The following is a 27,757-nucleotide window of genomic DNA, read 5'->3' as shown; positions in this document are numbered from 1 at the left end:
AGCGTTTGTTACGAAACTTGTTTCGCGTGGAAGGAAGCACAGCAAGAAAAAAAGAAGTGAGAAGCGCCTATAAGGTCACCTTACTCGCCAGACATGGCCCATTCGACTTGTCGTCTGAGAGTGCTCCGAAAAGAGCTCACAAAGGTCGTGTAAGACAGCGACGAAGAACTCAATCCGAGCGAGTAAGTAAATAAATCGGGAGATCCCCCACTTTATAGCGTGCCTCATAATCAGATCGTGGTTTCGGCGCGTAAAACACCAGAAATAATTTCTTGTTAGCTAGTTTATGACGCTACAACTTTGAAGGAAACAACGCTAAAAAGTGAGACAAGCGAGTGGCAAACATTCGCTTGCTTGACCTTGAGTATAGCTAAAAAAAAAGGATATGTTTCTTTTTTGAGCTATTCGTTGTGTGTTTACATCGTTGCTCTTATTTTGACGACTTGCGGTTTTATTCGAGGGCTTTCCTTATTATTAATATATATGGCCCCAAAATCAAATTGAACCTGACATGCATCGTCCTTGATAACTGACATGACCGCTGGTAAGTAGAACAAGAAATTCAAGAAGAAATAGACCGCACTGTAAGCGTGCCAATGGCTTGAAGTGTTGCCTGTGACTCTTTGAAAATGGATCACTTGGTGTTTATAAGCTCAGCTGTAAGTCGGCGCTTTGAGTGTTCGTACGTGTGTTTGTGTGTGTGTTTCCCAACTGCTTGACCCGCCTGTGGCGTCGTTCCCTTTAACGAAACATGGACGAAACATTAGCGCGAGCACACCCGGGCTTAAAAGGCTATAATGAAGCCACAGTAGAATTTGTTAGTTTTAGCTTGTCCGCATTACGTGTTACCCCTTGTAGGCTACCGGAACATCGGTGACGTGGACGGTAGCAGCAGCGCTGGTAGCGACATTCTGTGATGGTTTGTTGAACCACAGTGTGTCAGAAGCCTTTTGATAAAAGCAGGTAATGTATTTATTAATTGTGTTACTGCTGACTCTCTACGCCACTAACGAAGTAGAATATGGTCCGTCATTGCAGTCACATCTATCTGTGCTATGGTTAAATGCAGCATCACGAGATGGCGCCACTACCGCTGCTTCTCGCGTCCACGTCACCGGCATATTGTTATTCCGTAAATGGTAACACGTAAATGGACTCTCTATTATCGCTGTAGTGCCCGTTTATTCCATATGCAGTAAAGCACAGCTGGAGCGTACCACAACGGCCAGTCATAATGTGCAATTGCATGTGTATTGTACTGCGCAGTCAAGGTGGCCCAAGAGCGAATAGGACGTCTGGCAGCCCAATGAAACATAAACCAAACATACGCATACTCTACGGGCGCTTGAAGTAATAGTGAAACAATTGAGCTTATCTTGACCACTTCGTAAACACTAGAAAGCGCTCGCGCTGTAAAAAAAATTGGTTCCACAATTTCTGATCCAGCGCCAGGTTTCTCTGCGTAGTAAAACGCGTTGACGCCTCCAGCTCCTTCGTGCAGAAAAAGAAAGAAAAAGCATAGCAACACGAGCTGCAAATTCAATTATACTGCAATGCGACCAGGCAGTTCTACTCTGACATATGGATTGTTAACCTGACATGAAAATACAGCGCGATCATTTACGCTGTATGCGCAGACGATTCTTGTTCCCGGAAAAGGAAACCGAGATATAGAAGACCGCAAATGACTGTTTCTATTCCACGATACATAAATGCGGTAGATGGCTGGCGTAAGGCTTCGTCCTTGGTTAAAATGTAGCCGGAAAATTCCTGCTGTCACCGCACGCTGAAAGGCAGCTTAAATTGAAAGCTGGACAAACTAAGCCATAGCTCGGATCGCACATCTGACTCGAATATATCTAAAAAAAACGAAGAGAGAAGACGACATAAAGCTCGTTTACGCGTCCGGATACCGAAAATAATGAGACAAGCGTGCAGACACCGAACCTTCAAAAGCGAAAGGCCGTATCGGTTTCGGAGTATAACAAGTCCCACGAGGACAAGAGCCTCCCACACTGGCGCACTGCCAGGTGAGCAACGGGAAAGAGCCGTCGGCAACCGCGACCCCACCTAGCTATCTAGTCACTCCCACGCTCCCCTCGGAGCGGGTCTGTACGCGTTATCACGTAGCGGCAACGCGGCGACAAAAGTGTCAAAACTCGGTAACGGCGGCGCGCTTCATGGGCGAAGGCGAGGCGGAGCAGGGAATTAAAAAAAAATAAACTGGGAGCAGAAGTGGGCCGCGCGCCTGCGCCGCGACCTCATCCCGAAATAGGGAGAGCAGTTCCCTCCCTCGCCACCAGGAGGTCGGCGCGGCGCTGTCGGCGCCAGCGATGGTGGCTTCCTCTCCCGCGCTGGCCCCCTCTGTTCCTCGGCGAGCGGGACTTCGCATCCGCCCACGCCGGCGTCTGCCGCAGTGTCCTATTGATTCGGACACGCGCGTGCCAAGAGGAGGGTGGAGGAGAGAGGACTGACGCCAGAGAGACAAAGGAGGAAAGGGACGAGAAGACACGGAAGGTGAGGAAGAGGCGTTGCCATGGAAACACCCTTGGCCGTCCTCGAAGATTACTCTCTCCCTCCTACAGTAAGTCCCGATGTGAAAGGAAAAAATAGGAAAGAATGTTACCGAAAGGAAAATACAACGTGAAGAAGAAAGGTCGTCCGCTCTTCTAGGAACGAACGGGAAAGAAAGGAGGAACGTGGCAGGGCGCGGGCGAAAGGATGTAGCGGAAGATGCTGAACGAAGATGGGGAACAATAGGGAGAAAAGGGCGTCTCTCTCTCTCTCCGGATCTCGCACGTCAATTCTTTCTCTAGTTTTCTTATTTCGTTTTTTTTGTCGTATCAAGTTTCTCGATAGTGCTTTTAGTGTCGCACAAACCAGGTTTGTTATCCAGTCGCGTATACTACACGTGCGGGGATGTAGACGCGGCGCTGTTTTAGGGGGAGGCGGCTGAGCCGAAGCCCGTTATACCTATACACGTCCCGGTTTTATGGCTTTTTCCGAACGCTTGAGTTATCCTCACCGGTCGCTGGTTCTTGCGCCGCGCCGAACGCCGCGCCTTTCCCCAACCCCCTTTCCTTCCTTCTCTCCGGTCACTTTTTCCGGGCTGTGGGACAACGAGGAAGGATCGTAAGGAGCAAGGAAAGAAAGACGGTACGAAAGAAGGAAAGAGGGGAGAGTGTGGGACAGACAGATCGACGCGTAACGGGAAAACTAGGTCAGCCAGGGCGTAAAGGAATGGGCCGAAGGCCAAGAGTATACGTCGTTATAGAAAGAGCACGGTGTGCTCGAAGAACAGAGGCAAAGACTTCGAAAAAAAGAAATAAACGGGAAGAAAAAGGAAAAAAAGTTTTTCTTTAAACGTCCGTCGCAGTTTACGCCTGGCAGTTGCAGTGAAGAGTGAAGCTGTGGGAAGCGTTTCTGTATATCTCTCGTCAGCCTTATGCAAAACAACATGTTTACTCAATTCATAGAGAACTGAAAGCTGGGCGTTTTTGTTTCTTCTCGACGGCATATGTATAACATTCGAGAGAGTGTTGGAGTGGTACGTGTGTGGAGGAAGATGCTTGTAAGAGATGCCACAGAGAGTGTTTTGCTTTTTTTTCTTCTGAGTTTTGGAAAGGATGCAGCGAGGTCTGATAACGAAGCAATTTTTCTTTTTTTTTTGCGTACGCGTCAGTACTATCGTAGTCGCTACATTTGCTGCAGCGCATTGCTACATGTAGCACATGTGCTACGTACGTGTGCTGACCGTGCGGTAACGAACATCTATGTCAACGGTGAGTTCTCACTGGAAAGCTCCCCGTTCTGTAAGGTCGGAATGCAGAGCAATACAGCCAGCCGCTCGTGAAAAAGACATTTATTTGTTGTAATGCTTTGAACGCATCACCGTCTTATATATGCAGTAACAGGTGATCATTAAGATGTCAGTGGTGAGGTGAACGAGCCCATTAGTACGCCGTTTTACACCAGTGGCTCTGTCGTCTCCATTGTAGAAGAGAACACGGAAGACGCTGCAAAACTATAGCGCGTAAAAGAGCAACATGGAGTTAAGTGAATTCCTCAGTATAGTCGTGAAAAATGAAGGTATAGCAGCAGCTAGTTCAACGGCAAATAAGTATAGCACAAACCGATTACAAAGTACTGCTCTACATTCTCATGCTCAACAGTGACAGATCACGCACGTTTTGAGGCTTGTAATATGCGTCACAGCATAGCTCCAAAAGAGCTAACGCCGAACTCGCGTCCGCACACGCGAGCCAGGCCGTAGCAATCCGCTAGAGCGTCCCTGTACTGTGCGGTGCGCTCTTAACACCCGTACGTATAGAATACGCGTGAATTTTCGCTTCTGCGAAAGTGACTATGCGATCGCCTAGCTTTGCGGAGGATATGGTGTGGTTGGTGGCGCTGGCGTCTGTCTAAAACGCCTGAAGCGGTAGGCCTACACCAGCTTCAGCTGGAACTTGCAGCGCCAGAAGAGAGGCGCGCATTAGAGTGTTCCCTTTAACAGTGGGCCACACTGTACAAGTGGTTCGGGCGCACGAACGACCGGGCCACGTATCTTTTCGTCGGGGAGTACTCATGGGGCAAGCACCCAGTCAAGCTGCAGCTTAGCAGCGTTTTGTGCTTGTCCTAGCATTCTTCTGTTCTTGTACAAAAGAAGTGCTGAAATAAATTGACTTGAGGAGACTCATAGGCAAGTTGCACATATAGCTACAACCCGAGGAAGGAAGCCGAGGAAGCCGAGAGACCTGGCTCCGCCACCAATGCGGTTGACGGTGGATCGCCTTCGCTTTGTCGTTGTATACCACCCAAACGCAGTCCGCGTCTCTGTAGCCCCTGTAAACCACCGATCGTAAGCTGCGCATGCGCCGTCAAGCGGTACAGCACGACAAACGCTGCTGACTATCACAGAGCTGGCCGACGAACTTCAATGCTTCTTCAATGGTGACTATCAAACATCTCGCCCGTAGCCGTAGTTTGGTGCTTTCTTGCAGAGCCTTCGTTTTCACTCAAGGTCGTTCCATGAATTTTGTTCAAATATTTCTGCAATAATAGAAGAAGCCCAAATGCCTGCAAAATTTCGCATCACGTTTGTCTGACGGAGTGCGCCTTTTAGCTTACCTTTTATTATATACGTGGTATAACGGTAGCTACAATACGGTTTCCTGCGCCCAAAGTGAGAGGGAGATAAGCCACTGTCAGTTCCATCTGTGGCTTTTCGCCTACGCCCCTCAGCATCGGTGTATTTGGACTTTATAAATGCGAATCCGACACCAATGTATTAGCGCTGTAACCTTGACTCGATGACCAGAAGGTATCGAGAAATGCTTCGAATGAAAAAAAAAACGAAAAAAAGAAGAAAGAAAGAAAGAAAGGAAGGAAAACAAAACATGTTAAAATCTATCGTGTGGGCATATCTGGTGTCGCATTTGTGCATTATCCATTGGCCCACCGTTTGGTACGACAAGAATGCGTTCGCGTTACAAGACTAGGGAGTCTCAAGATGGCTGCTACACCGATGGCTCGGAATCACGCACACTTATTCTTATTCATGATTGTGTTGCGCTTAGTATTACACTGACGGAAGGGCTATACAACGAACATAAAAGAACAAGAAGTACGTGGACTAAGCGCAATACAATCATGAACGTCCACCAACTAGCCCCGCCCCGTTCATAGCTTCATTAATCGTGTTCTCCTTGGTTTCTCTTCATCCACATAGATTCCAGATGTAAGGGTAAAATTTTTTTTGCGAATATTTTCCACTTGCCTAGATGGAACTGCGGTCTGAACAAATTTGCAAAAGTTGTATGGAACAACTCATATTTTAGAGTGTCTTTTTGCTTTTAGATGCACATAACGATAAATATATGGAACTGGTGTGTGAAACGACGTTCCGAATAAGAGTAACTGGTATGTGGAACACTACTTTAAAGAGTGGCTTTCTCTCTGGAATACAGTTCCACATATCCATTGCGATGTATACTTACGAAAGAAAAAAAGAAGTTCCAATATGTCGAAAGCCATTCCATTTGGGTAAACGGAAAATATTTGCAGAAAATGGCCGCTTATAACTGTAACCTAACGTTGAACGAGATTGAAAGTATATAGATGGTCTATAGAAGGTCCGTAGTTGTTTCACTTTCTTCCTTAGCTCACTTCTGTCAGTCCTCTCCGGATGGTCTTCCGCGGCCATTGAATTTGGGGCACCGCACAACCGACAGCGGGTTGTCGTTCACCCCGTCTCACTCGCCCTATTTTTTATTTATTTTTTTGTTCGTCCCGAAGCAAGACACGGTCCTCGGTTTCGTACTCGAGTGGACGGAACTGGCGACACACGTCCGCACCCGCTCTGTTCGATCCGCGCGATGTCGTCGAGGGTATTGGACGGATGACAAGTCCCACGAGTTCTGCTCGAAAAGGAGACGAGAGCGAATCCTGCCCCGGGGCTGTGGACACTTTGGCGCCGTGCCTAGAACTGATCCGCATATATCTGAACAGCTCCGTATCGTGGAACTGCTCCGTACAGCGGAACTACTCCATATATAGCGGCACTTCTCCACGTACTGGCGTACTGCTTCGTATAGCGGAACTGCCACACATACTGGCGCACTGCTCCGTATAGCGGAACTGCTCCACCTAGCGCGACTGCTCCATACAGCGGTACTGCTCCACACGCCGGAGCTGATCCACATAGAGGAAATCCTCCATATAGCGGCGCCGTGCACAGCCGAGGTTTCGGGTTTCTGGAGAGAGAGCTTGCTCGGATCTGTTTGGATAGGCCGATCAATGGACGGCGGTGGTTGTTTGCCGGCACAAAGATATGCGCGGAGGTTATCTTCCTTGCATCTTATATACGTGGTATGCGAGCAGCAGAGTTCACTGCAAAAAAAAAAAATTGCTAGGGAGAACTGGGGCGCTTCGATAGCCATATTTTGTTGAAAACGACCAATTTGCGAAGCCGCGCAATGTCGTTTTGCGGCCAGGGAGACGATTCTCGGGCAAATCCTCGTGCGCTGCGCCCCCCCCCCCCTACCCACCCCATTCTCGCGATGGCTGAACTGCGCCATATGCTCGCAGCTCCCGAAGACTTGAGCGCCGTATGTCCTTCTGGTAATTTTATCTGGGCAGTCTAAGGTATACTGGCCTGGCCTCCGAGATTCGAGCGATGCCGGAGGCCATGCAGCGGGCTCCGTCCCGGCACGCCGAAAGAAGGTCCGGCCGGTCGGGAAGACAAGAAAAAAACAACGGGCGATCGGTTTATTCGCTCGATTCGCCGAGTTTCTTCTAAGGCATCCATGGCAGCATAAACAAAGAAAAGAAAAAGTATAGGACGGTCGTGGGTCTTCTCTTATACGGCTCAAGAGTTGCGCAGTGCGTGGTATTGTCGCACTATATATGAGGTCACGGACCACGGGCGGTCGAAGCCATCGATCACTGTTTGGCCTGACGGCGATGCCATCGCCATCGCCCCCCCCCCCCCCCCTCCCTGGTTAGCTCGCGTGCTGACCGCAGCTGACCTGTTCACCGGAAACCGGCTGGCCACGTGACAGTTTTGTTGCATGTGTTATATGTCCAGCTTCATCACGTCATCCAGCTACTTCGAACGCTTGAAAGTTATACATTTTTCGTTGAGAACGTGCGGGTGTCAACGATAAGTGTTCCTTAAGAATAAAAATAAAATACTTCTATGCACCAGACATGTGGACGAATTTGTTTATCAATAAAAAAGATGCAGCGGCAATGCTTCTCTTATTAATGAAACAGTGTACATCAGCTTGAACCGTTAGTGTATACTTTTACAACGCCCCATCTTCAGTCATTCGGCGAAAGAGAAAGTCGTTTATCGCAGTAGGTTGCGAAGGCCAACCCTTTCTGTGAATTCTGTGCTGAACTTTCAAATGCATCATTACGTCAGTTAGACGTGAAAATTTTGCGGCCCGTTTTAGGCAAAGATAAAGTTCTCGAAGCGTGCTAGGTTTAGTATTTGATTCTTTTATAGAATGTTGTCTAGTCCCTCTTTTATGCCGATAAATAGTCGACTAGACCAGAACATCGACTCGTGGTAAAGGAACGCTAACAAACAACAAGCGTTTGCTGAAATTTGTTTATATGAACGAGAAATAAATTGCCAGGAAAAAGGTGGAGCAGAAAGAGAGGAGCTGAACAAAGAAAAAAAAATAGAGAAGACCTGGATCCCGTGCGGTCAAGGAACAGAATTTTGCGATCTAATTGCGATCTGAATGGACAGCTAACGCATATATCGCAGTTCCAAATAAAAAACGCAGTCCCTCTGATTCTCCTGTCATTAATTCCTAAGCGTATTCAGAATTGATGGGCTGAACATTGCTGAAGCGTTTGGTATTTGGAATAACTGCGATATGCGTCAGCTGTCCCTCCATAGCGATATTTGAATGCGAAAGTTCGTTCTTTGACGGCACGTGATCCACGTCATTTTCCTTTGTTTCCCTCTCGTTTCTTTGTTTACACCCTCTCCTTCGACTACCCCCTTTATCTGTGTTTTTATTCCTCGTTCGAAGAAACAAGTTTTAGCGAGCGTTTAACTGTTTCGAGGTTTTCTGCGTCTGGCTTGTTTGCGTTTCTTTACGATGAATCCATAGTAACTATCCCAGCTCTAGACTTCCTTGCAGAATGTGGACACTGTCAAAATCTGTGACGTCATGGCGCGCCAGTGCGGAAACTTTATGGCGGCGTCGCCACACGTATTTCGTCTCTTCTTGCACCTCACGTCCGTCTCGCGGTGTGGAGTAGCCGTTTTGCTTTCTTATCCATCTTATCTTTATTCTTATCTTTTGTTATATGACTCCGTGTATTTCTACCCCGCACCTCCACCGTCTTTCAGTGCATAGTAGCAAACTGGATTTTCTTTTCTGGTTGACCACCCTGCCATCTGTCTGTCGTCTGTCTGTCTGTCCGTCTGTCTGTCTGTCTGTCTGTCTGTCTGTCTGTCTGTCTGTCTGTCTGTCTGTCTGTCTGTCTGTCTGTCTGTCTGTCTGTCTGTCTGTCTGTCTGTCTGTCTGTCCGTCCGTCCGTCTGTCCGTCCGTCCGTCCGTCCGTCCGTCCGCCGATCCGTCCATCCGTCCGTCCCCCGATGGTGAGAATTAATGCGGAGTTCCCCCACTACGGCATGCCTCGTAATCAAGTCGTGGTTTTGGCACGCGTAAAAGCCCAAATTTCAATTCAATTCAATTTCCCTAATATTATTTTTCTAGCGCTCCATCCCTCAATATAAGGTCGGAAACTGGATCTCCTGCTACGGTGGGCCTCCCAGCCTTTTCCCTTACCTTCGTTTCTCACTCTGAGCGTCTCTTTAAAAAAACAGAAAAAAGAATAGTATATAAAAAAGCAAAAAAAAAAAAACACAACAACATTGAACTGCTATATCAGCGGACAGAGGAAACGCTATAGTGTCGACCAAATGAAGATCAATTCCGCAGGAAGGAAGGGTTCATAGTTTAATGGCTCGGGTTGAGAAGATGGCGGCAGAGGTGCAAAAGATAAATAAATAGATGTAATAAATGGGCGCACGGCGAAAATGTGGGAGAGGCTCGGAAGCCAGAAATTGCGACAAGCCGTATAACGGCCCGTGGTAACGACGAAACGGTAACGACCTCCGGAAATCCCGTACGCTATACACTCGTCCCTCAATGTTTAAAAGAAAGAGAGAAAGGGAAAAGAGAAAAAGAATACAAGGAGACCAGCGCTAATACGGCTAGAAATACACGACCAGAAACCCAAACCGGCGTCGAGAGAATTTATTATTCAGGTGTAAAGGGTCACGTCCGTGTCGTCTGCGCGTGGTCTGTGGTCACATGATGTTCTATACTTTATGGTTATTATCTTTTTGGATTTGTAATTGTTTCGGAGAGCTATAAAGCTCGTCTTCGATAACGGAGAAACGGTGGAAAGGCGATCAATAACTCAATGACGACATAGTTTTTCTTTTTGTACACTGTTAAGACATTTAGTAGTTAAAGATCCGTTGCTTATTACGCCTTAATTGAGCTTGCTGCTCATTTAAGCAAGTAGTTGAAAGAAGTGCCCTTTTACACTTCCTCTAACAGGTAAGAACCGGAAGTATGGCACTGAATACTGGTATTTCAACCACAGCGAGGATGACGCTGTTTGCACGAATTACGCACACACTCAAACAACTAACAAAGAAACGTAAGGAAATTCCAAACAACCTGCAAGGAAATAAATAAACTGCCTTAGTAAGTGTGCCAGTGAGCAGTTGACTGAATAACCAGCCATATAGCATTAAAAACAAGCGACGTCAACTCCGTCTACTGTACGTGTTATTAGCGTAACAGGGAGCAAGACAATACGAAATAACAACAGATGCTATTTCCTGTCCTGCGTTTACATAATAATGTTTTGAGTACTGTTATACCGATAACAAGAACCAACCAACTACAGTTAAACCTTATTACAACGAAAGGAGATGGAACGAAATAATGGATATAACGAAGTCAGGGAAATTCCGTTAGAAATTTCTGTAGAGATTTGTAGTGCAGTACACGTAGTAATGGATATAACGAAGTCACGAATATAGAGAAGTAATTCTGGCTCCACCTTCAACTTCGTTATAACGAGGTTATTACTGTAGCCCGGCAACAAGTAGGGAAACTATACTATATGAGTGCGATGCTTACCCGGTTATTGAATGCGCCTTTTTTTCCTCCCCTTCTCCAACACCGAGTAACTGACCAGGGCTACGATCTTGTAGCGATGCCTTCCACTGGATTTCATGCCGCTCTTATGATATCATGTACGGTTCACGGAAGGCTGACACCGTTGATAACGCTTGGGCAGAGCGTCGCTCTAACCATTGACGAAGTGTGAAAAGGAATATCATCGTATAAAAAGCATTGCTTGCAAAAATCGCGGCCCAGAACTTTGATTCACGCCTACTTCTTTCTATCTATCTATCTATCTATCTATCTATCTATCTATCTATCTATCTATCTATCTATCTATCTATCTATCTATCTATCTATCTATCTATCTATCTATCTATCTATCTATCTATCTATCTATCTATCTATCTATCTATCTATCTATCTATCTATCTATCTATCTATCTCGCTCTCTCTCTCAAGTTATCGTCTAAGTGTCGGACTAATAGACCAGCGAAATATTACCGAGCAAGGCAGAAATATGGGTATATGGGACGACATCATCTTCGATAAGATGGCCTAAGCGAGGGTGAAATGTGTGGAAACAGTTTCGAAGGGAAAAACACGGTTGAATAAGCGAGACGGGATTGGTTGCCACTTGTGCATAAAGGAGTTCGTTAAAAAGAGGCATACGGCGACGCTCCGAGAATGGGCAATTACGAAAATTGTGGCCAGGAAGAACAAGCGCCCCTAGTTTTTTTTTCTCTCTCTCTTTTTGAAACGGAATACAAAACGAAGTTGCTATTAAACGAGACACGGTCCGGACGTGCATAAAAAGAAGGGAACTAAAGGAAAGGAACGATGGGGCAAAAAAAAAAAATGAAAAAGGAAATGAGGAAAGCTATGAAAACTGGAAGCGGGTGAGCGTTTGAAGGGGTGAAGAGATACGATAGAATAATAAAGAAGGGAAAGACGAGCCGGATGAGCTTAACGACTTTTCACTCTAATTAATGGATGTGTGCGAAAGGAGGGGAAATGAAATTGTATGTTAAGTAAGAGAGGAAAGGAGAGTCCTTAAAATCGGTCGATCATTCGTATCCTTGGACTGAACCTTATAACGAAAGAGGAGAAAGAAAAAAATTGTAATTTGGAATGAAAACAGATCGCTTTTAAAGAGGAAATTCCAGCTCGGGACCTACTTCGATTCTGCCTATTCAAATAGTACAAGTGAGACGCAGAAATTGACTCATTAAACGAAAAAAGAATTAAATTCTGGGGTTTTGCGTGCCAAAAACACGATCTGATTATGAGGCACGCCATAGTCCGGGTTAATTTTGACTAACTGGGGTTCATTAACGTGCAACCAATGTACGCTACACGGGCGCTTCCTTTTTCCTTTTTTTTCTTTTTTTGAATTTCGCCTTTATCGAAATGCTCCCACCATTTCCAGCATTCGATACCACGATTTCATCAATCAACCGGGGCACCAACCCAAACGAAATTTGTTGCATTTAGCAAATAAACCTTAATGATACCGGCTGTATAAAACGGAAATTTAATTTAGGGCCACGCATCGGCAATTCAGAGCTTAAAAAAAAGAATTACAAAGTTTACAAATCCGTAACTCTGCACCAAAAGCAGATATCGGTGTCCTGTAAACACCACCCCTATAAGAGCGATTGAAGCGGGCAAATATTGTATACAAGATGACAGCTTACGTGAAACCACTACGATGGTTTACGAGGTCTGTGTGAAACTCGTATGCGGAAACCAGCGGCACATTTAAGAGTGAATGTTTAATACGCCACTTTTTTTTCCCGCTTTAGATGTCTCAAATATGATGGAGGCAAAAGGCGTAGCGCATCAGAAACACGACAAAAAGAAGCAGACAGACGACACACGCGTATGGCGCCGTGTTCTGTGTTTGTCGTCTGTATTTGTAGTCTGTATTTGCCGACGTCTGGCATGGCGTTCTGTGTTTTGCAGTGTGTCTGTCGTCTGTGTTTGTGGACGCTTGGCGCTGTGTCTGTCGTCTGCGTTCTTCTTCTGTCCCGTTTCTGATGCGCTACGCCTTTTTGGCCCCATCACGATATACCAACAAGCACCCAACGTGCAACTTCGGTCAATTTCAATAGGAGCTGTTTCCGTGATTCTGATACCGTTTTATTTTTTTATTCCGGACTTGTGGAGTCGGGAACTTGATGCGTCAGATTACTTAAAGTTTGCTCACTGCGAAAATTTCTGCAAAAATAAAAATGAAATTGACAGCCTGAACCAAAAATTTACTTTCACTGTTTGTAGGCACTGACTTTTTCTTTTAAGTGCGACAGACACCTCATCAAATACAGTGCGGTGGTTGCCGACAAAAATGCTTTTCATGTTCCCATGTATTTAGATATGTGAACTGCCGGGCTGAAGCTTCCCCTTGACGGCACAGAGAAAGGGAAAGAAAGGGAACTCCGGTGTGCTCTGTTTCCGTTTTATATAACGACGCACTAAAGCTCACTATAATGCTCCCGGGACACGGAATTTGCGATAAAAGACTGGGCTCCCGTATTCAGAAAAGAAGGGAAAAAAAAGCTCCTACGCTAGAACTGTTTCGTATATATATAAGATGACATTCCATCCAATCCTCGTCCTGGACATATATCGTCAGAGAAGGCGGGAGGTCGATCGATGGCAAAGAGTACTTACGAACGAAATGTTTCTGAATTTGGCCCCTGAATTCCCGTGAAGTCCGGGCACATAGCTTAGAGTTCAATGTTTCCCCGCATGTAGTACACTTTTTTTTTTGCGACTTACGCAGTGGTCCGTTCAATTAGAAGCGCCGTGCCTTGCGGGAGCAGAAATTCGCATTTGTCGCCGTATCCGCGTCCCGCAAGCTTTTGTCGCCAACTGTACAAAGTAGCCCCGGCAAAACACTTTCTTCGAAAAAGCGTCGTCGCCTTTTCTTTCTGCACTTCCTGCCCCCTCCCCTCCCTCCCTCCCTCCCTCCCTCCCTCCCTCCCTCCCTCCCTCCATCCATCCATCCATCCCTTCATCCCTCCATCCCTCCCTCCCTCCATCCCTCCCTCCCTCCCTGCATCTCTCTCTCTCTCTCTCTCTCTCTCTCTCTCTCTCTCTCTCTCGATTTGTATTATGTCGCTGAACGGTCGAGGCGCAAAAAAGAGAGAGAGAGAGAGAAGATGAACTATAATGAAGTGTACGAAGACAATCGCCATTGCAATTTGTTTGCTCTTAAATTTGATATTGTCGTGTTCTTCGGAAATTTTTAGGAATCTCTTCGGAAATTCGTGACCATGCGCAATTACCGCTCGCTTGGGGTGTATGAGATATACAACGGCCCAGGCGCAGGGCGAGGTTCATTGTGGTTCCTAACAGAGGCGCTGTAATTAGGAGAAAGTTATCCTCGCGCGAGGAAAGAAAAAAGGAGCAACATAGAGAAAATAAGAGGAAAAGATAGCAACATGTAAAAGAACGCAGACGCTAGTAGAAACCGCATTAAAAAATTAAGCTCCTGACGAATAATTAGGGAGGAAAGACGGTATGTTGTACGTGCCTTAAGAATAGCAGAAAAATTAATGACGCCAAGATCAAGGGGAAAAACAACATTTTTAATTCTGTTTTTTAACGGGTGAAAAATCCTTAAAATTGCTGGCTTTGTTCTCGGCGGCTAGCAGTTTTAATTGTGGAACTTGGGTTACAAGAGTTACCTCATCGATCCTCACAGTTTAAACAGAAATCAGATGAATGCTCGCCCTTAATACGGCAGTGCAATCTATGACAAACTGTGTGACAGATCGTTACTGCACCGACAGCCTTGTTACGTCGTTTCGATTTCACGAAACACCTATATATAGTGATGTCCCTAAGTGCTGTTTACGTATATAGCTCAGTTGAACGATAAAGGTTAGCGATGTATCCATCTCCTAGTTATCTCATTTATTTATTCAATCATTCTAGACTGTGCCCAAACAGACTCCTTCGAAAGCAGCTTGAACGTTCAGGCGCCAAGGTAATTCTTCGTTAAGCTCAACGTCATACACTCATTCAGTTGATGTTTGTGCTCACAGGGTTTCTTTCATAAGGAGTTTGAATGAGTCAGGCTTCAAGCATTTGCTCACGAAAAAAGCCCAATTTCAAGCCGGTTAGTGTCGGTGGTTTCCAACCCACGAGATTCGTTCGTGCGTCCGTTCGTGCGTCCGTCCGTCCGTGTGTCCGTCCGTTCGTTCGTTCGTTCGTTCGTTCGTTGTACGAACGGTTCGCTCCTTTGAGGGCGCTCCTAATCACACTCGGCGCAGAATTTCACTAGCATGAGGCGAAAGTAAAATAAATTGAAGAGGAAACGCAAATTACGGCTATCCACGCAGCGATAACTCGACACGACGCTTAGCCTAATTGCGGCGTCCATTAGACGCCCGGGGAGGCGGCACGAGTACGTGCTGAAGGAGGCAACAATTAGAGGGAAAGCAATTAGCATCTCCACGAGAGGGGGGGGGGGGGAGGGTGTGCGTACCCGGCGCGTGTGAAATGTTCTTAGCCGCTGCGAAGAGATCTCAAATCCTCTCGCGTCCATTGCAATATAGCACAGCCCGAGTCCCACGCCTCAGACCGGGAGAAGAATACTTTAGTCCGGAGGTGCGTTATTGCACAGCCTTGGCGACAACACCTTCCGCCTAATCGAGGCGGTTATCGGCCATCAAGATGTACCCAAGCGTTGCCCGGCATTCGGTCGTATTACGCATTACGCAATTTCCCCTGTCGCCAGTTTAGTTGGAAAGAATCCCCTACACAGTTCGTTTTGCTGGCGGGGGGCCCCGTCCGCGATTCAGGTCCTAAGTGCGAGCTCGCGGATTCGAGTTTAAGGGGTTGTGATCAGCGGTAGCCGTATGGCCACTGGAGAAAGGAATCCGGCGAATGAAACTACCGATAGATCAAAACAGCCACAAAGATATTGCGCGTACAGCCTCCATCGTGCTTAACCCGAACACGCCTTAAGCGCGTTTTCGTTTCTCCCGGGGATGGGGTTCAATTATTCCGGTTGGGGTGCCACGAAACGGCTCCTTCCAAGGTCGTCAACGTTTGCTTCTCACAGCCTGCGTTTGTCGGGATTAAATCACTAGGCATGTGCCTTGATCGTTCTGGTGAAGCCTGGCAGTGGCTGTGCACTGCAGAGAAGCGCACTTCCAGTCTACGCCCTTCCTAAATTTTGTGTTTTCTTTCACATCATCATTATCAACATCAACAACATCATCATCATCCTATGCATGTCCCCTCCAGGACGAAGATCTCTTCCTGAGACGTCCGATTTCCAATGTCTTACGCCAGCTGACACCACCCAACACTTGCAAATTTCCTCCATTTCATCCCACGGCCTGGTTCTCTGCCGTCTTTGAATGCGCTTCCCTTCCCTTGGCACCCTTTCTGTAAATTTAACAGTCCACCGGTTATCTGCGCTACGTACTACGTGGCCTGCTCAACTCCATCTCTTCATCTTAACCTCAACTTGAATATCGGTTGCCCCGTTTGCTCTCTAATCCACACCGCTGTCTTCCTGTCTCCTATATACCTATCTCCTGTCTCCTGTCCTGTTCCTGTCTCCAATAGCTTTGCGCCTATACTACTAATTTTCGTTCCAACTTACGCTCGTTGTGCAGTGCTTAAAACCTCCCCAAACATATTCTTAACCTTCAAGCTTCTGTTCCATACGTTAGTACCGCCAGAACGCAAAGATTGCACAATTTTACCGAACGGGCAACAAATCAGCTGTAAACAATTCTATTGTGAACTTTAGCGACTCTGTTCTTCCCTTCAGTTCACTGCAAACAACGGCCCAGTTCCTTGGCGCGCTCGGATCGAAAGTTTCGATCGCTCACCTGATGTGTATGATGTACTGCAGTATGGGACTGTTATGCGTGTTGACGCTCGAAGTCCAGGACAGGTTGACGGAACGTGAGGTGAAGCCCACCACGATGGGGATTCCTGGTGGGTCGGGCACATCTGCGATGTAAACGAGATAGAAAAAAATGCATATATAGCGTACAACAAAAACAAAACAACAAAATGAACAGCTTAAAACGATCAATTACAGAAAGTACAAATAGGACAAAACAACAACATAAAGCATAAACCAGGTGATTTTTTTTTTCAGTGTAAGCATACCTATTGGCATCGAGAGTGTCCAATGGCTAAGCGGTCATGGGCTCGAAAGTAGGCAATATTTTAAATTATGGTTCAACATTTAAGCTGATTTGTGTGATGAATCGACTGTACAGTTTCGTACAGAACGAGTGGGCGACGTGGTTTCTAATGCGTGTGGGCTATGGACAAGCTACGAAGCATGAAGTCACGAAAATTTGGCGGAGCTGCCATCGCATTCAGCACGGGCAAAAGAAAACGGTAGGACGTATTCTTACGACGCGAATTTTCTCCGAAGGCAAGATTAATAGACGTTGTCAAATGTACTAAAGGTATATTTTAAGCATGTTTATTTAAAGCGGCGAACAGAAAGGTGAACGTATCGTTCACACTTTTTATATGTACATATATTTCTTGTTGTTGTCTGTGTTAGCTATGCCGGCTTGTTTACGAATACTCGGCTTGTTTGAAAGCATGTAGACAAAGTTCGGGCGCCAATTGCTCTACTTCGCGCTTACTGTGCGAGCTAACACATATAACAAAAAAAAAGGTAAAAGAATACTGCAACGACGTAATGCCCTTTGTTTTTATTGCAGACTACTGCAAGATACCCCCTGCTTAGAACGAAAGCGAAAGAGGCGAACGTAATTAAAATGGCCGACTGTCGTCGCGTGCGCGCAGACGACACGACGCAGTATATAGCAGACGACACGCCGACGACGAAAACGAGAAAAACGCCAGTCCTCGCTATTCCGACGAAGATGTGGAAAGCGCATAGAGAGATATAGGTGCCAGATGGGCAAAGGCGCAGGCTGCGTTTCTCATTTCGCCAACGGTTGCCCAGGATTGATAAGCCAGTGTGGGAGGACGAACGTCCTTCGCATCAGCACTCTATTCGGCAGGCATTCTCCACGGGGCCTCATCAGAAAATCGATTCTCTTCGTTCACGGTGCCTCTATCGGGAGAGCGCGCCGAGGATGACGAATGCGTACGCAGGCATATTATATATATATATATACTAGGGCACTAAGTATACTGCCGTGATGCTGCTACTTCTGCCGCAACCGAAGTGGCCGATGCGCGAATAGCGCGATTACGGACTCATTTGCCAGTGTCGGGTGTATATCCCGGCGTCGAGACGACGCCATGGCGTGCGACAGCGAAATGATTACGTGCGAACACGGCTGCGTACGGTGCGCGACATCTGCGGGTGACGCCGGCTTTAGAGCGCAGTTCGAATTGCCGCATACTGGATTGAAACCCAGATAGATTGAAAGCCAGGCTGATTGAAACCCAGATAGACTTGAAACTCGAAACACGTCGAAACAAGCCATTGAAAACAATAAAGGACGGTGAAAGGAGGTAGTTCGTGGCTCTTCATACTTGCTGCTTGTGCTATGCACGAAAAAAATAAGGGGGGGTGGGGGATAGGAAAATCCGGAAAAATAATGGTGCGCTATTAAAAACAGAACTAAATAATTAATAAAAGAAATAGAAAACGCCCATCTGCACTTCTGCGTCTGCGCATGCGTGCTGTTTCGGTGCGGTTCAGGCTCAGCGGGGCGTTGGGTTTGGGCGTGGCACCTATAAAAATAATTTTGCATAGTCCCGTCTGAGGACACCTTTGTTTTGCTCCTCACGTAATTTTCTTGCTACGTGCTGCACGACACGGACTATATAATTGATAAAAAAAAAAGTGAAAAGGCCAGATTATTAAGGACTGTCCTCTAGACAGTCTGGGTGGTGTGAAAACAATATGTACAAAAAAAAATTATATGCGCATTGTGCGGACATTATAATATAGGCTACTATACCGTGTGTCCTGCGTTCTTGAGATTCAGCTTGCGGTGGCTGATCTCCGATTTATCAGCTTGAATACCTCGGTGCCTGAACCATTGAGGTAGATTTTACATGGCCTGTGTTTCAACTGCAGCTGTCACAAACTGAAAGCACGGGAGATTTGAAAAACGAGGCATGGACACCCGAAGACGTACCGGAAGCGACAGCTTTCTCGCACGCTCTTCAATGACGTCACGACTAGCCTCGCACCCAAATTCAGCACGTCATAAGCCGCGTACGACTTGTCGCCATCTGGACTTTTGATTTCGGAGGCGTGCTAGCTGGATAAAACAAGTAAACAGAAAGGATTCGCAACGTACATTTGGTAGTTGAGTCAGTACTAAATGCCGCAGATGTGGTAGCGACTCTTAGGGCACCTCATTATGCGCAATTTTGAGGGGATTAAGAAATAAAAATAAAATGAACTAATGAGTCACAGAGAGTGGATTGACTGCATCACCAAAATAGGGGTCATGCAGGTGCGAAGTTCAGGAGCAAACCCGAACTGCAATACGGCAGTGGGCAATGGAACAGACGACGCCCATTACAGAGCATCATGAACAGACAGAAAAAGGAAGAAAAAGAAAGACCGCTAGAGGTCGCAGCCAGTGCTAAGTATCACCAGAGGGCAGTGCGTGCGAGAGTCTGACGCACATCGCGGGAGTTTTTTTTTTTTTTTTTAACGCTAAACGACCGCGTCAGTCGATACGCAGTGAAGTATTTCTTCTCACGAGATGGCCCCGATGGGCTCCGATGGGCCCCGATGGAGAAAGAAAGATCACACCTGCCCTCCTTCAAGGCGCATTTGTTTATCTTTACTTTTTTCTGTTTGCGCGTTCAATGTTGGGCGTATGCGCACGCGTGCCAACCGATCGCCTCTCTTTTTCTCGTAGAAACTCGAGCTCAAGAAAGCAAAGTCAGGAAAAAGTCAAAGTGAGCCCTGTATGGACGGAGGCAGATGTCTCGCCAGAAAACGATGCACCGTTGGAGAAGCTACGAGGCCTTTTCGAGGGGGTATCTGTAAGATGTCGAAGACAATATGGCTAACGTACGCCAACCAAGAAGAAGTGTTAAGTGCTGCTTTATTCAACGGCAGTTATCAGGGTATTCTGATTTATCAGCGTCGTCTGCTGGCAGTTTTCGGGAGCAGTCTCTCGGGGTTGCCTTGTATGCGACCACTGCTGAGCAGAAAAGTTTAATATGGAAATCATGAAACGCCATGTAAGGTGAGAGGCATTATTGCGAAGTTACAAACGGGCGGCAGAAAAATATAGAGCCGTGTCGTCAAAAACGGTACCGATTGTACGTATGAGTTCTTTTCAATTAAGACTAACTCAATTAAGACACGCGCACCCACGGCGCAGGCGGTTGGTAATGGAAGAGCGGCGGCACTGGACGGAAACGACGAATTTTCGTGAAGTGGCGCTGCAAAATGTTGCGCCCCATTAACGCTGGATCGGCTCTGTAGATGTCGTTATATACCAACTTGTTGTCGGACATCAATGTGTTAGTGGCAGCACTGAAAAATGTTTTCTCATCGCCTTTTCCGCCCCTTTGATGTCGTCTGCAGCGTCGTCTGTCCTTTTTTTTTCTCTCTTTCTTTTTAAACAGGACAGATGAGCAGACAGAAAAAAACAGAAACGGTGCAGACGACATGAGGTCCGAAAAGCACAGGGCGGATTGCAGCAAAATCCCGAGACTTTCACAACCGATACTGGCACGTTTCCAGCTGCGTTAAGCGTATAGTACTACGAGCTGAATGTGCGACTTCCGACTGTTTACCCGCGCCTGTTTCACCGCATAATCATGCAGTAACCGCATGGCGCCCAAGTCACGTGCTACTGGCCGCGCAGCGTTAAGGCTTCATTTTCGGCAAGCTGACGCTCTCTCAAAGTGACATGCGCGCGTCAAGATTTCCTCCAGGCTGAAAGCCATGCTATAGACTACCATCAAGAACGCCACATCGCGAATTTCACTTTTCTTTTTCACAAAGATCGATCTCACTCTGTCGCTTTCAATGCGGGCAAAAATGAAATAAAATAATCTAAAATAAAATATAGTTTGACGCATTCTAATGGCAAGAATTTGCTCTCAAGGTAAGATTAACACACGACACCGAGTTTTCGACAGTGACACGAGTACATTGTTTATCTGTTTCCAGTGACCGTTCTTGACCCGCTAACTATACTGTTAACAATGCTATCGTTCAGCGCAAGACAGGCCTACATGTATCGAACTTACTTGGCAAAAGGTTATCGTCGGGAATGTCGCTGAGCGAATAAACTGAAGACCAGAAGTGTCAACGTATTCGTCTGTACTGTAGCCGTTTCTTTAACATCTATCTTTGTCTAGAGTGCTTCCTTCCACAAAAGTTGTGCGGTTTTAGTGAAATATTGTTACGTGGAAGCCCAGCAGGGAAACTATTTGCAAGGTGCATTTAAAAGGGATATAGTCAGCATTGCCCAACATAGAAGCCAGCCAACATCAAGCAAAGGCCCGTCGTTCTCAGATCAGCGAGAGGCCGCTTATGAATACGTCCCACTAAATCCAAAGGTCGACGTCATCTTCTTCGAGTAGCACGTAGCAATATACATGCTGTACTGTAAAACCCGAATGTGTAAAACCGGCCTGCATTATAATGGTGTGCACCGTGCCACTTTAGAACGCGAACCCATAGGATCGCGCTGCTGTGCAGCGGAACCCTCCCGGATTGCGCAGTATACGCACACTGCACGGTTTTAGGAGATCACTGAAGAGAAGGGCGGAGCTGTTAAGCATTGCCCCGGAGAGCGCCAAAGAGCTGGTTTACCACCACCACCACCCCCACCACTCGTCTTCCCTGCCTCCTGGTTGCTTCCTTTGCGCGTGTACATAGCAGTCCTGCCACAGGGGAAAACATCTGCTCCCTGAGACGGCAGGAGGTTTGTGCGGATACACGATAAGAAGAAAAAGCAAGAAAAAAAAAGAAAAAAAAGGACAGGCACTTCTCTGAGCGCTCTCTCACTGGAGAAACGCTCTGTTAGGCAGCAGCGCAGCGCCAAGAGTGGTGTATGCAACCTAAAGACGACCGTTTAGCATTCCACCGAGCATGCCAGCTCCACTGGGTGTTTGTTGCTTGAGTCTTATAGAGCAGCGAGCAGGCGCGGGCTGTCGATGAAGTCAACGAGAACGAGAGAGCGGGGTATACGCGTGTTTTCTTCTTCGGCGCAACTGGCGCTTGCAGTTAACAACAACAACAACAACAACAACAACAACAACAACAAAATGTGGCATATCACAGAATACAATATACAAGTATACAGGGATAATTCACAGAAAGAAGAACAACAACAACAACAAAATGTGGCATATCACAGAATACAATATACAAGTATACAGGGATAATTCATAGAAAGATCCCGCAAGCTAACCGCTTGTCAACGTTCCCGTTTCCAGCGCGATGACCGGACTCAACGTTAGCTATGCCCAACAAAAATTTTTGTAAGAACACTGTGCCTTCTTGTCTGAAAACTTCAAACGAAGGTAAAGGAACAACCTACGTCTCATTTTACGAGAATTTCTCTTTTTTGTTGTTGTCTAGCAGAGCGATGAACGGGGGGCTATAATGATGAATGATTAACGGGGGGCCGTAACGGGAACGGTGTGCACGTTCACGATTACGTTGCGCTGCGTTCTTGACACCGAAAATATCAACGACCACGTATACGACAAGGAAGGGCCTTCCTCCCTTGCCGCGAATAACAGGCGTTCATATTTTCAGCGTTATAAAACTCCACGCAACGTAATCGTGATTACGTCTCTTGTCGTCGTTGTTGTTTTGGCTCAATCTCGTCGCCGTACGTATTATGCGCGACGCAAGTCGTCTCCCATGTTTCAGCCGTCCCAGCTGTCGCGTACAACGCGATGTCGCTGCACGGTGGTTGTCTGGTAGGCGAGTCCCACGTTCCGCGTCATCGTCGTGTCGCGTTGTACTTGCGCGAGTTATTTGTTTCGCTTCCGAGCGTAGACACATACAAGACCGTCCGTGGCTCGCGCGCCTCACTTTATGCCCCACCGCGAACGTGACGACGCCGTAAACTCATTTGCATGAAAGCGCTGCCAAGGCCGCGTCGACGCTGCGCGTCACAATCATCTCGCGCGCGCGCTCCATCGCGCCCAACTCGTACGCCGCGGTGAGCTTTATTCATGAGAAGAGAGCGCGCATAACCTCGGCTGCATGCATAAAGAGTCGGCGCGAAGATCGCCTACGCGTGCAGTTTCGCTATAGCGACGTGCATGCAAGGTGCCGCGAGAGTCAAAGCTGACGTCATGAAAACCGCGCAGCCTCGTTTTTAAACACGTCCCTACCGACTTTGCAACATTGTGGTGCGCTCGTAAGAAATAGTTTACGCCTGCGTATTTAGCTCGACAGCTTTAATGAGGTGCTAGAGAGAGAGAATCCCAAATCAATTTACACTGATTAAGTGCACTTTTAAAACTCCATTCGCGTTAACTTCGCGGTCTAAGAGGTTAATTATTAGAAGAGAGGAAGAAGGTAAACGTTACATTTCTCGGATTTCGCGCTGGAACCTCGGAGCCGTAAGTCACTGTGACGTCACAAATTTTAGAGTATACTTTTTTTTTTTTTTTGCATACGTGCCGTTGCGGGCGACTAAAAGTAGGGATACTTGACACTTACCAAGTTCATCCTTTAGCTCTTTTAGAATACCGCGTAGTGTAAACCCATGTATATCTTTACCGATGAAAACGATTAACGAGGCGCGAGAAACTAGAAGCAGTCAGAATTTGTAACGTCCAGGCGCGCTGGTGCGGGAACTTCCGAGACGGCGTTGCCAGCACTGTAAAAACAGCTTACACCTTTAAAATTGAATGAAGGTGTAAATGTTACGCCTTCACTTAGGTGTAACTGAATGATGTAGTAATGTAATGAATAAGGTAAACGTGTAACGCACACCATTACAGCCAGAAAGGGAGTAAGGGTACGAGTTATAAGCACATTTAACCCATATGCAATTTAAAGGGTGTAAATTGTTTTACGGGGTACATGCAGTCTTTAGTTCTTGAGTCCTCGCTGGCTAAGCAAGCCTCTTCTTACGTTAAGAGTGGTTTATATTAGGCATTTTTGAGCGTGTTGTAGAAGGGTATATTTATTCATGCAGATCGATATATTTCTCTCTTTAGTGTTTCTCTAATTATAATGATTTTTTTTTCGATCGCTCGGCGGCTTTAAAGTGCTCAGTCTTCTTCAAGGGACGCTAAAGTTAAACTGGTGAGAGGTAGACAAAACCCGACGCACTGTAAAAAGGTTAAACTGTATCAGTTAATTACGTTTCTGCAATAGCAAGACGCGCCGCTGTTGCCGCGGCATCGGTTAGTCAGAAAATACGCAGATACGAAAGGAAGACAGGTGGCTCCGCCTCCGTGAAGTTTGCGCACTAGATAGCGGGTTATGACGGGGCCTACTGGGGTGTAGTCACATATAAATCGAGTGGCTGCCACGTTCCATTCTAAAGGAGCTAAAGAAAGGAATGAAACAGCCAGCTACGCTTTCATCCATTCCTCTATCGTTTCGGATACATTACACTCCGAACGGACAAACAAAAGAAAGCGACAACAGAACTGAAAGAATAATAAACGGACGTTTATTTCCAGGCCGTTAGGAGGGAGCGCTGCTGATCGAGTGACGATAATAAAGTTTAACGCAACCACCAGGCATGCAGATAAACTATAATTGAATCAATATTTGACAGGACAGTGGTTTGCCGTATTGGGCCCACCAATACGTCGCGTACGCGTACGGCTCTCGGTGATTTGGTCGAAGAGAGGTGGCTGGATTTTGTAGCAGAGTTTCGCGAGAAGTCTGTGTAACGCCTAGTATAACGAACAAGAAATAAATAAATGAATAAATAAATAAATAAATAAATAAATAAATAAAGAAAGAAAGAAAGAAAGAAAGAAAGAAAGAAAGGGAGAACGGCACTGGCGCAATTAGGAACTTACAGCTGGTGCGGAAAGCTTGCCCGTAGCCCGACTGGTACGTGACAACGCTGCTACATCTGCACCCCACGCGCTGCTGTGTCATGAGTATACCGCGATCGTAGCACCAGATAATTATGGCTTCGGCTGAAAGCGCGGCTGTGCTTTAAAGGGGCGTGGTTTCGGCGAAGAGCTAACTGGATCAAAATCACTACAAAAAAATTAATGAAAAGGCAAGCGCAAGAGAAGCCCTCGCACTTTTTTTTTTTTTGTAGAGTTCAAATGAAAGGTGAGGGTTGGGTGTCAGAGGGCAAGTGCGGTGTGACGGGCTTCTCTTCACCGCTCGTAATTGCGGTCTAACCCCCCTCCTCCTCCTCTTCCTTGGAGCAGCAACAGAACAAGAAAGAAAAATTCAGAAAGAGAGAGAGAGAAAAGAAAAGGCCCGAAGCCATCCATCCGTGATCGTGGCGGAGACCGCAGAAGAGCGTGGCAGCCTGAGCGGTAATTACCCTCGTGTATACCGTTCGGTGGCGTCCCCTAGCGGCCGTCGTGCGGGTAGCGGGAGTGCAGGTTTGTGGAATGGGTGGTTTTGTGGGGCGAGTTTTTTTTTTTCCCGGATCGTAAACTCGGTGGTGCACGTTCCTCCAGTGCGACGCCGCCGCTGTGAGGGCACTCAACGTGATACGGCGTTCTTCTACACCTGCCTTGTTTTCTCGGTTTATCGTTCCACTTCCTTTTTCTTTCAATGTTTCAAGGGATTCACAGGGAGAGAGTGAATGGGTCGATAGGTGAACCTCCTGTGGGAGCAGCTGCTGGTTTCAATTTTTGGGAACCGGAAAAAGGTGGCGGCGTGCTCGCGTCCGCGCGCCGAAAACACAGCTCGTGCAGTGACGTTGGAGCCAGAGAAATTGCTTTGGCGCAGTGACTCTCCTCGCATGCGCATCGACGTGCCCGAGTCATCACGTGACGACGCCTGCGAATTAGCGACTCGACCGTCCTCCCGAGTTCTGCAGACTAAGTGCCACAGTGGAACTTAGAACTAGAACATAAATAGGGAACTGAAATTATAGTGGATCCATATGAGTTTGCCAAATCTCGGCCGGGCCACAGTACATAGAAGCCCTGTATGTTAGCTGGTCAGCCCACTGAAGCTTAAGCGGCATGGATTTGCTCGCTTGTTCCAAAGCTTGTCAGCAAACGACATTCGCATTCATTCATTCATTCATTCATTCATTCATTCATTCATTCATTCATTCATTCATTCATTCATTCATTCATTCGCGCTGCAGAGACGTTCATGTATTCTCTACTTCAATCTCATTCTATCAAAGGACGGCTCTAAGTTTCGCCGGTGTATTTCATTCATTCATTCATTCATTCATTCATTCATTCATTCATTCATTCATTTGCGCTGCAGAGACGTTCATATTCGTTACTTCACCTCAATATAGCGACGTACCGCCACACTTTTCGCCGGTGCTTTGCATTTGCTTACTGCGACAATATTTGTCTGATCCGCTGGTTTTCGTGATAACGACGAGAATAATCATGATAACAAAAACACTTGCTCCTCTCCCGCCGATGGGGGACAAAATACATTACTAATAATTATCTACGTTATGATAATGAGCAATAAGCAATGATGATGATAAATAAGAAAATACTTCCTTGTTATACCCGCTATATGAGGAAAATGGCATACACTGTGCTGAACTCATTCGCACACCGAGTGGCTTCAGTCTGGATCTGGGTTCACTATAAAGTTTTCTTGTTATTTTAGACCGGACTACATTTGCTGGCGCTATTTTGTTGATAGTATAACACGACGTTGAATACATGTTTGGTTCCATTAATCTGTACTATCATATAATTAAAAGCGATACGGGGACACCCTATCACTTTCTTTAGGAGGATGCGGTTAACAACCTCCACCATTTTTGATGAATGCTGCTGAAAAGGAAAACTATCTAGGCCCAGAGCGAAAGAATATAATGAAAATCAGCAATGGGTTGTGGTATTGAGGAAAGCGTGCGTTCGTTGTCCAGGTTATATAGCTTGCAAAAAAATATAGCAATAATGAAACATCAAAAATAATGTTTCCTTGGCACCGTACCGGAAGGATTCCGGCGAGCGGCGGCCAGCCGTTGCAGGATATTTGTTTTTCGATGTCAGGCGAAGACGCACGTCTGAAAGTTGTTTTTCACTGTTAGAAAAGGGGTACACGCCGACATGCTGCTATCAGCAGGAATCCGGACCGGAACACAGGTACTACGTCGTAGTTGTAATTTTTTCTTTTTCTTTTCTCGAGCATGTAGTACGTTCATACGTATTCGCCAGCCCTCTTCGGCGCGCTTATCATTATTCTGTCACGAACGCTGACGCTACATCTTCTGTCAGCAGCTTAAGAGGAAGCTTTAGCTCGAGTGCTCCTATCTAAATACATGTAAAAGCAGAATTCGTTTTTCTCGGCAACCACTGCACCAAATTTGACGAGGTTTGTTGCATTTAAAAGACAAACTTAAAATCTAGTGACTGTTCGTTTCGAATTTTTGAGTTAGGTCGCGAATTTTTTATTAAAAATTGCCAAAAATCGAAAATTTTCAAAAAACGAAACTATCAAGTTTACAACTCTGTAACTCAGCCACTAAACATGATAATACGATTCTGTGAATTACAACTAATAGTACATCTAAAGCGGACAAAATTGATGTGTTACACATGAATATAAAAAATATTTAATCATAGGGAAATACAACTTTTGCAAAACCGTTGTAACCGACGTAACAAATTCACGTAAGATGTAAAATTACATATTGAATTTGTCCGCTTTGAATGATCTAATCGATGCCGTTTACAGAACCGCGATATCAGTTCTTGATGCAGAGCTATGAATTTGTAAACTTCGTGCTTCCATTTTTTTCACACGGTCAAATATTTGAAAATGGATTTAAGAAAATTCAAGCCCTAAATCGAAATTCCGCTTCCAACAGTCACTAGAATTTAACTTTCTCTTTCAAATGCAACAAATTTCATCAAAATTGGTCCAGGGGTTATCTCATAAAAATGTTTTTGCGTTTTACATGTATTTGAATAGGCCGCGTCGGAGTTGGGCCCGAGCTAAAGCTTCCTCTTAAGACTCTTTCTATTTCTTTCTTTGT

General features: G+C 46.2%; 1 protein-coding gene across 3 annotated transcripts in view; it reads right to left on the bottom strand.

Moving 5' to 3' along the window:
- Ptp99A (Protein tyrosine phosphatase 99A) overlaps nt 1–27,757 on the bottom strand; it is a 226,905-nt gene that overhangs the window by 45,901 nt on the left and 153,247 nt on the right. For all 3 annotated transcript variants that reach the window (XM_055068666.2, XM_055068668.2, XM_055068667.2), the window contains one exon: nt 16,523–16,646. In XM_055068666.2, coding sequence (XP_054924641.1) covers nt 16,523–16,646 — 124 coding nt within the window. The remainder of the gene's footprint in view (nt 1–16,522; nt 16,647–27,757) is intronic.

This window comes from Dermacentor andersoni, chromosome 9 (assembly GCF_023375885.2).
Source record: "Dermacentor andersoni chromosome 9, qqDerAnde1_hic_scaffold, whole genome shotgun sequence".
In the NCBI taxonomy this organism is placed as follows: Eukaryota; Metazoa; Arthropoda; class Arachnida; order Ixodida; family Ixodidae; genus Dermacentor; species Dermacentor andersoni.
The sequence above is the reverse complement of the archived record's forward strand: the minus strand, read 5'-3'. Positions and strand labels throughout refer to the sequence as shown.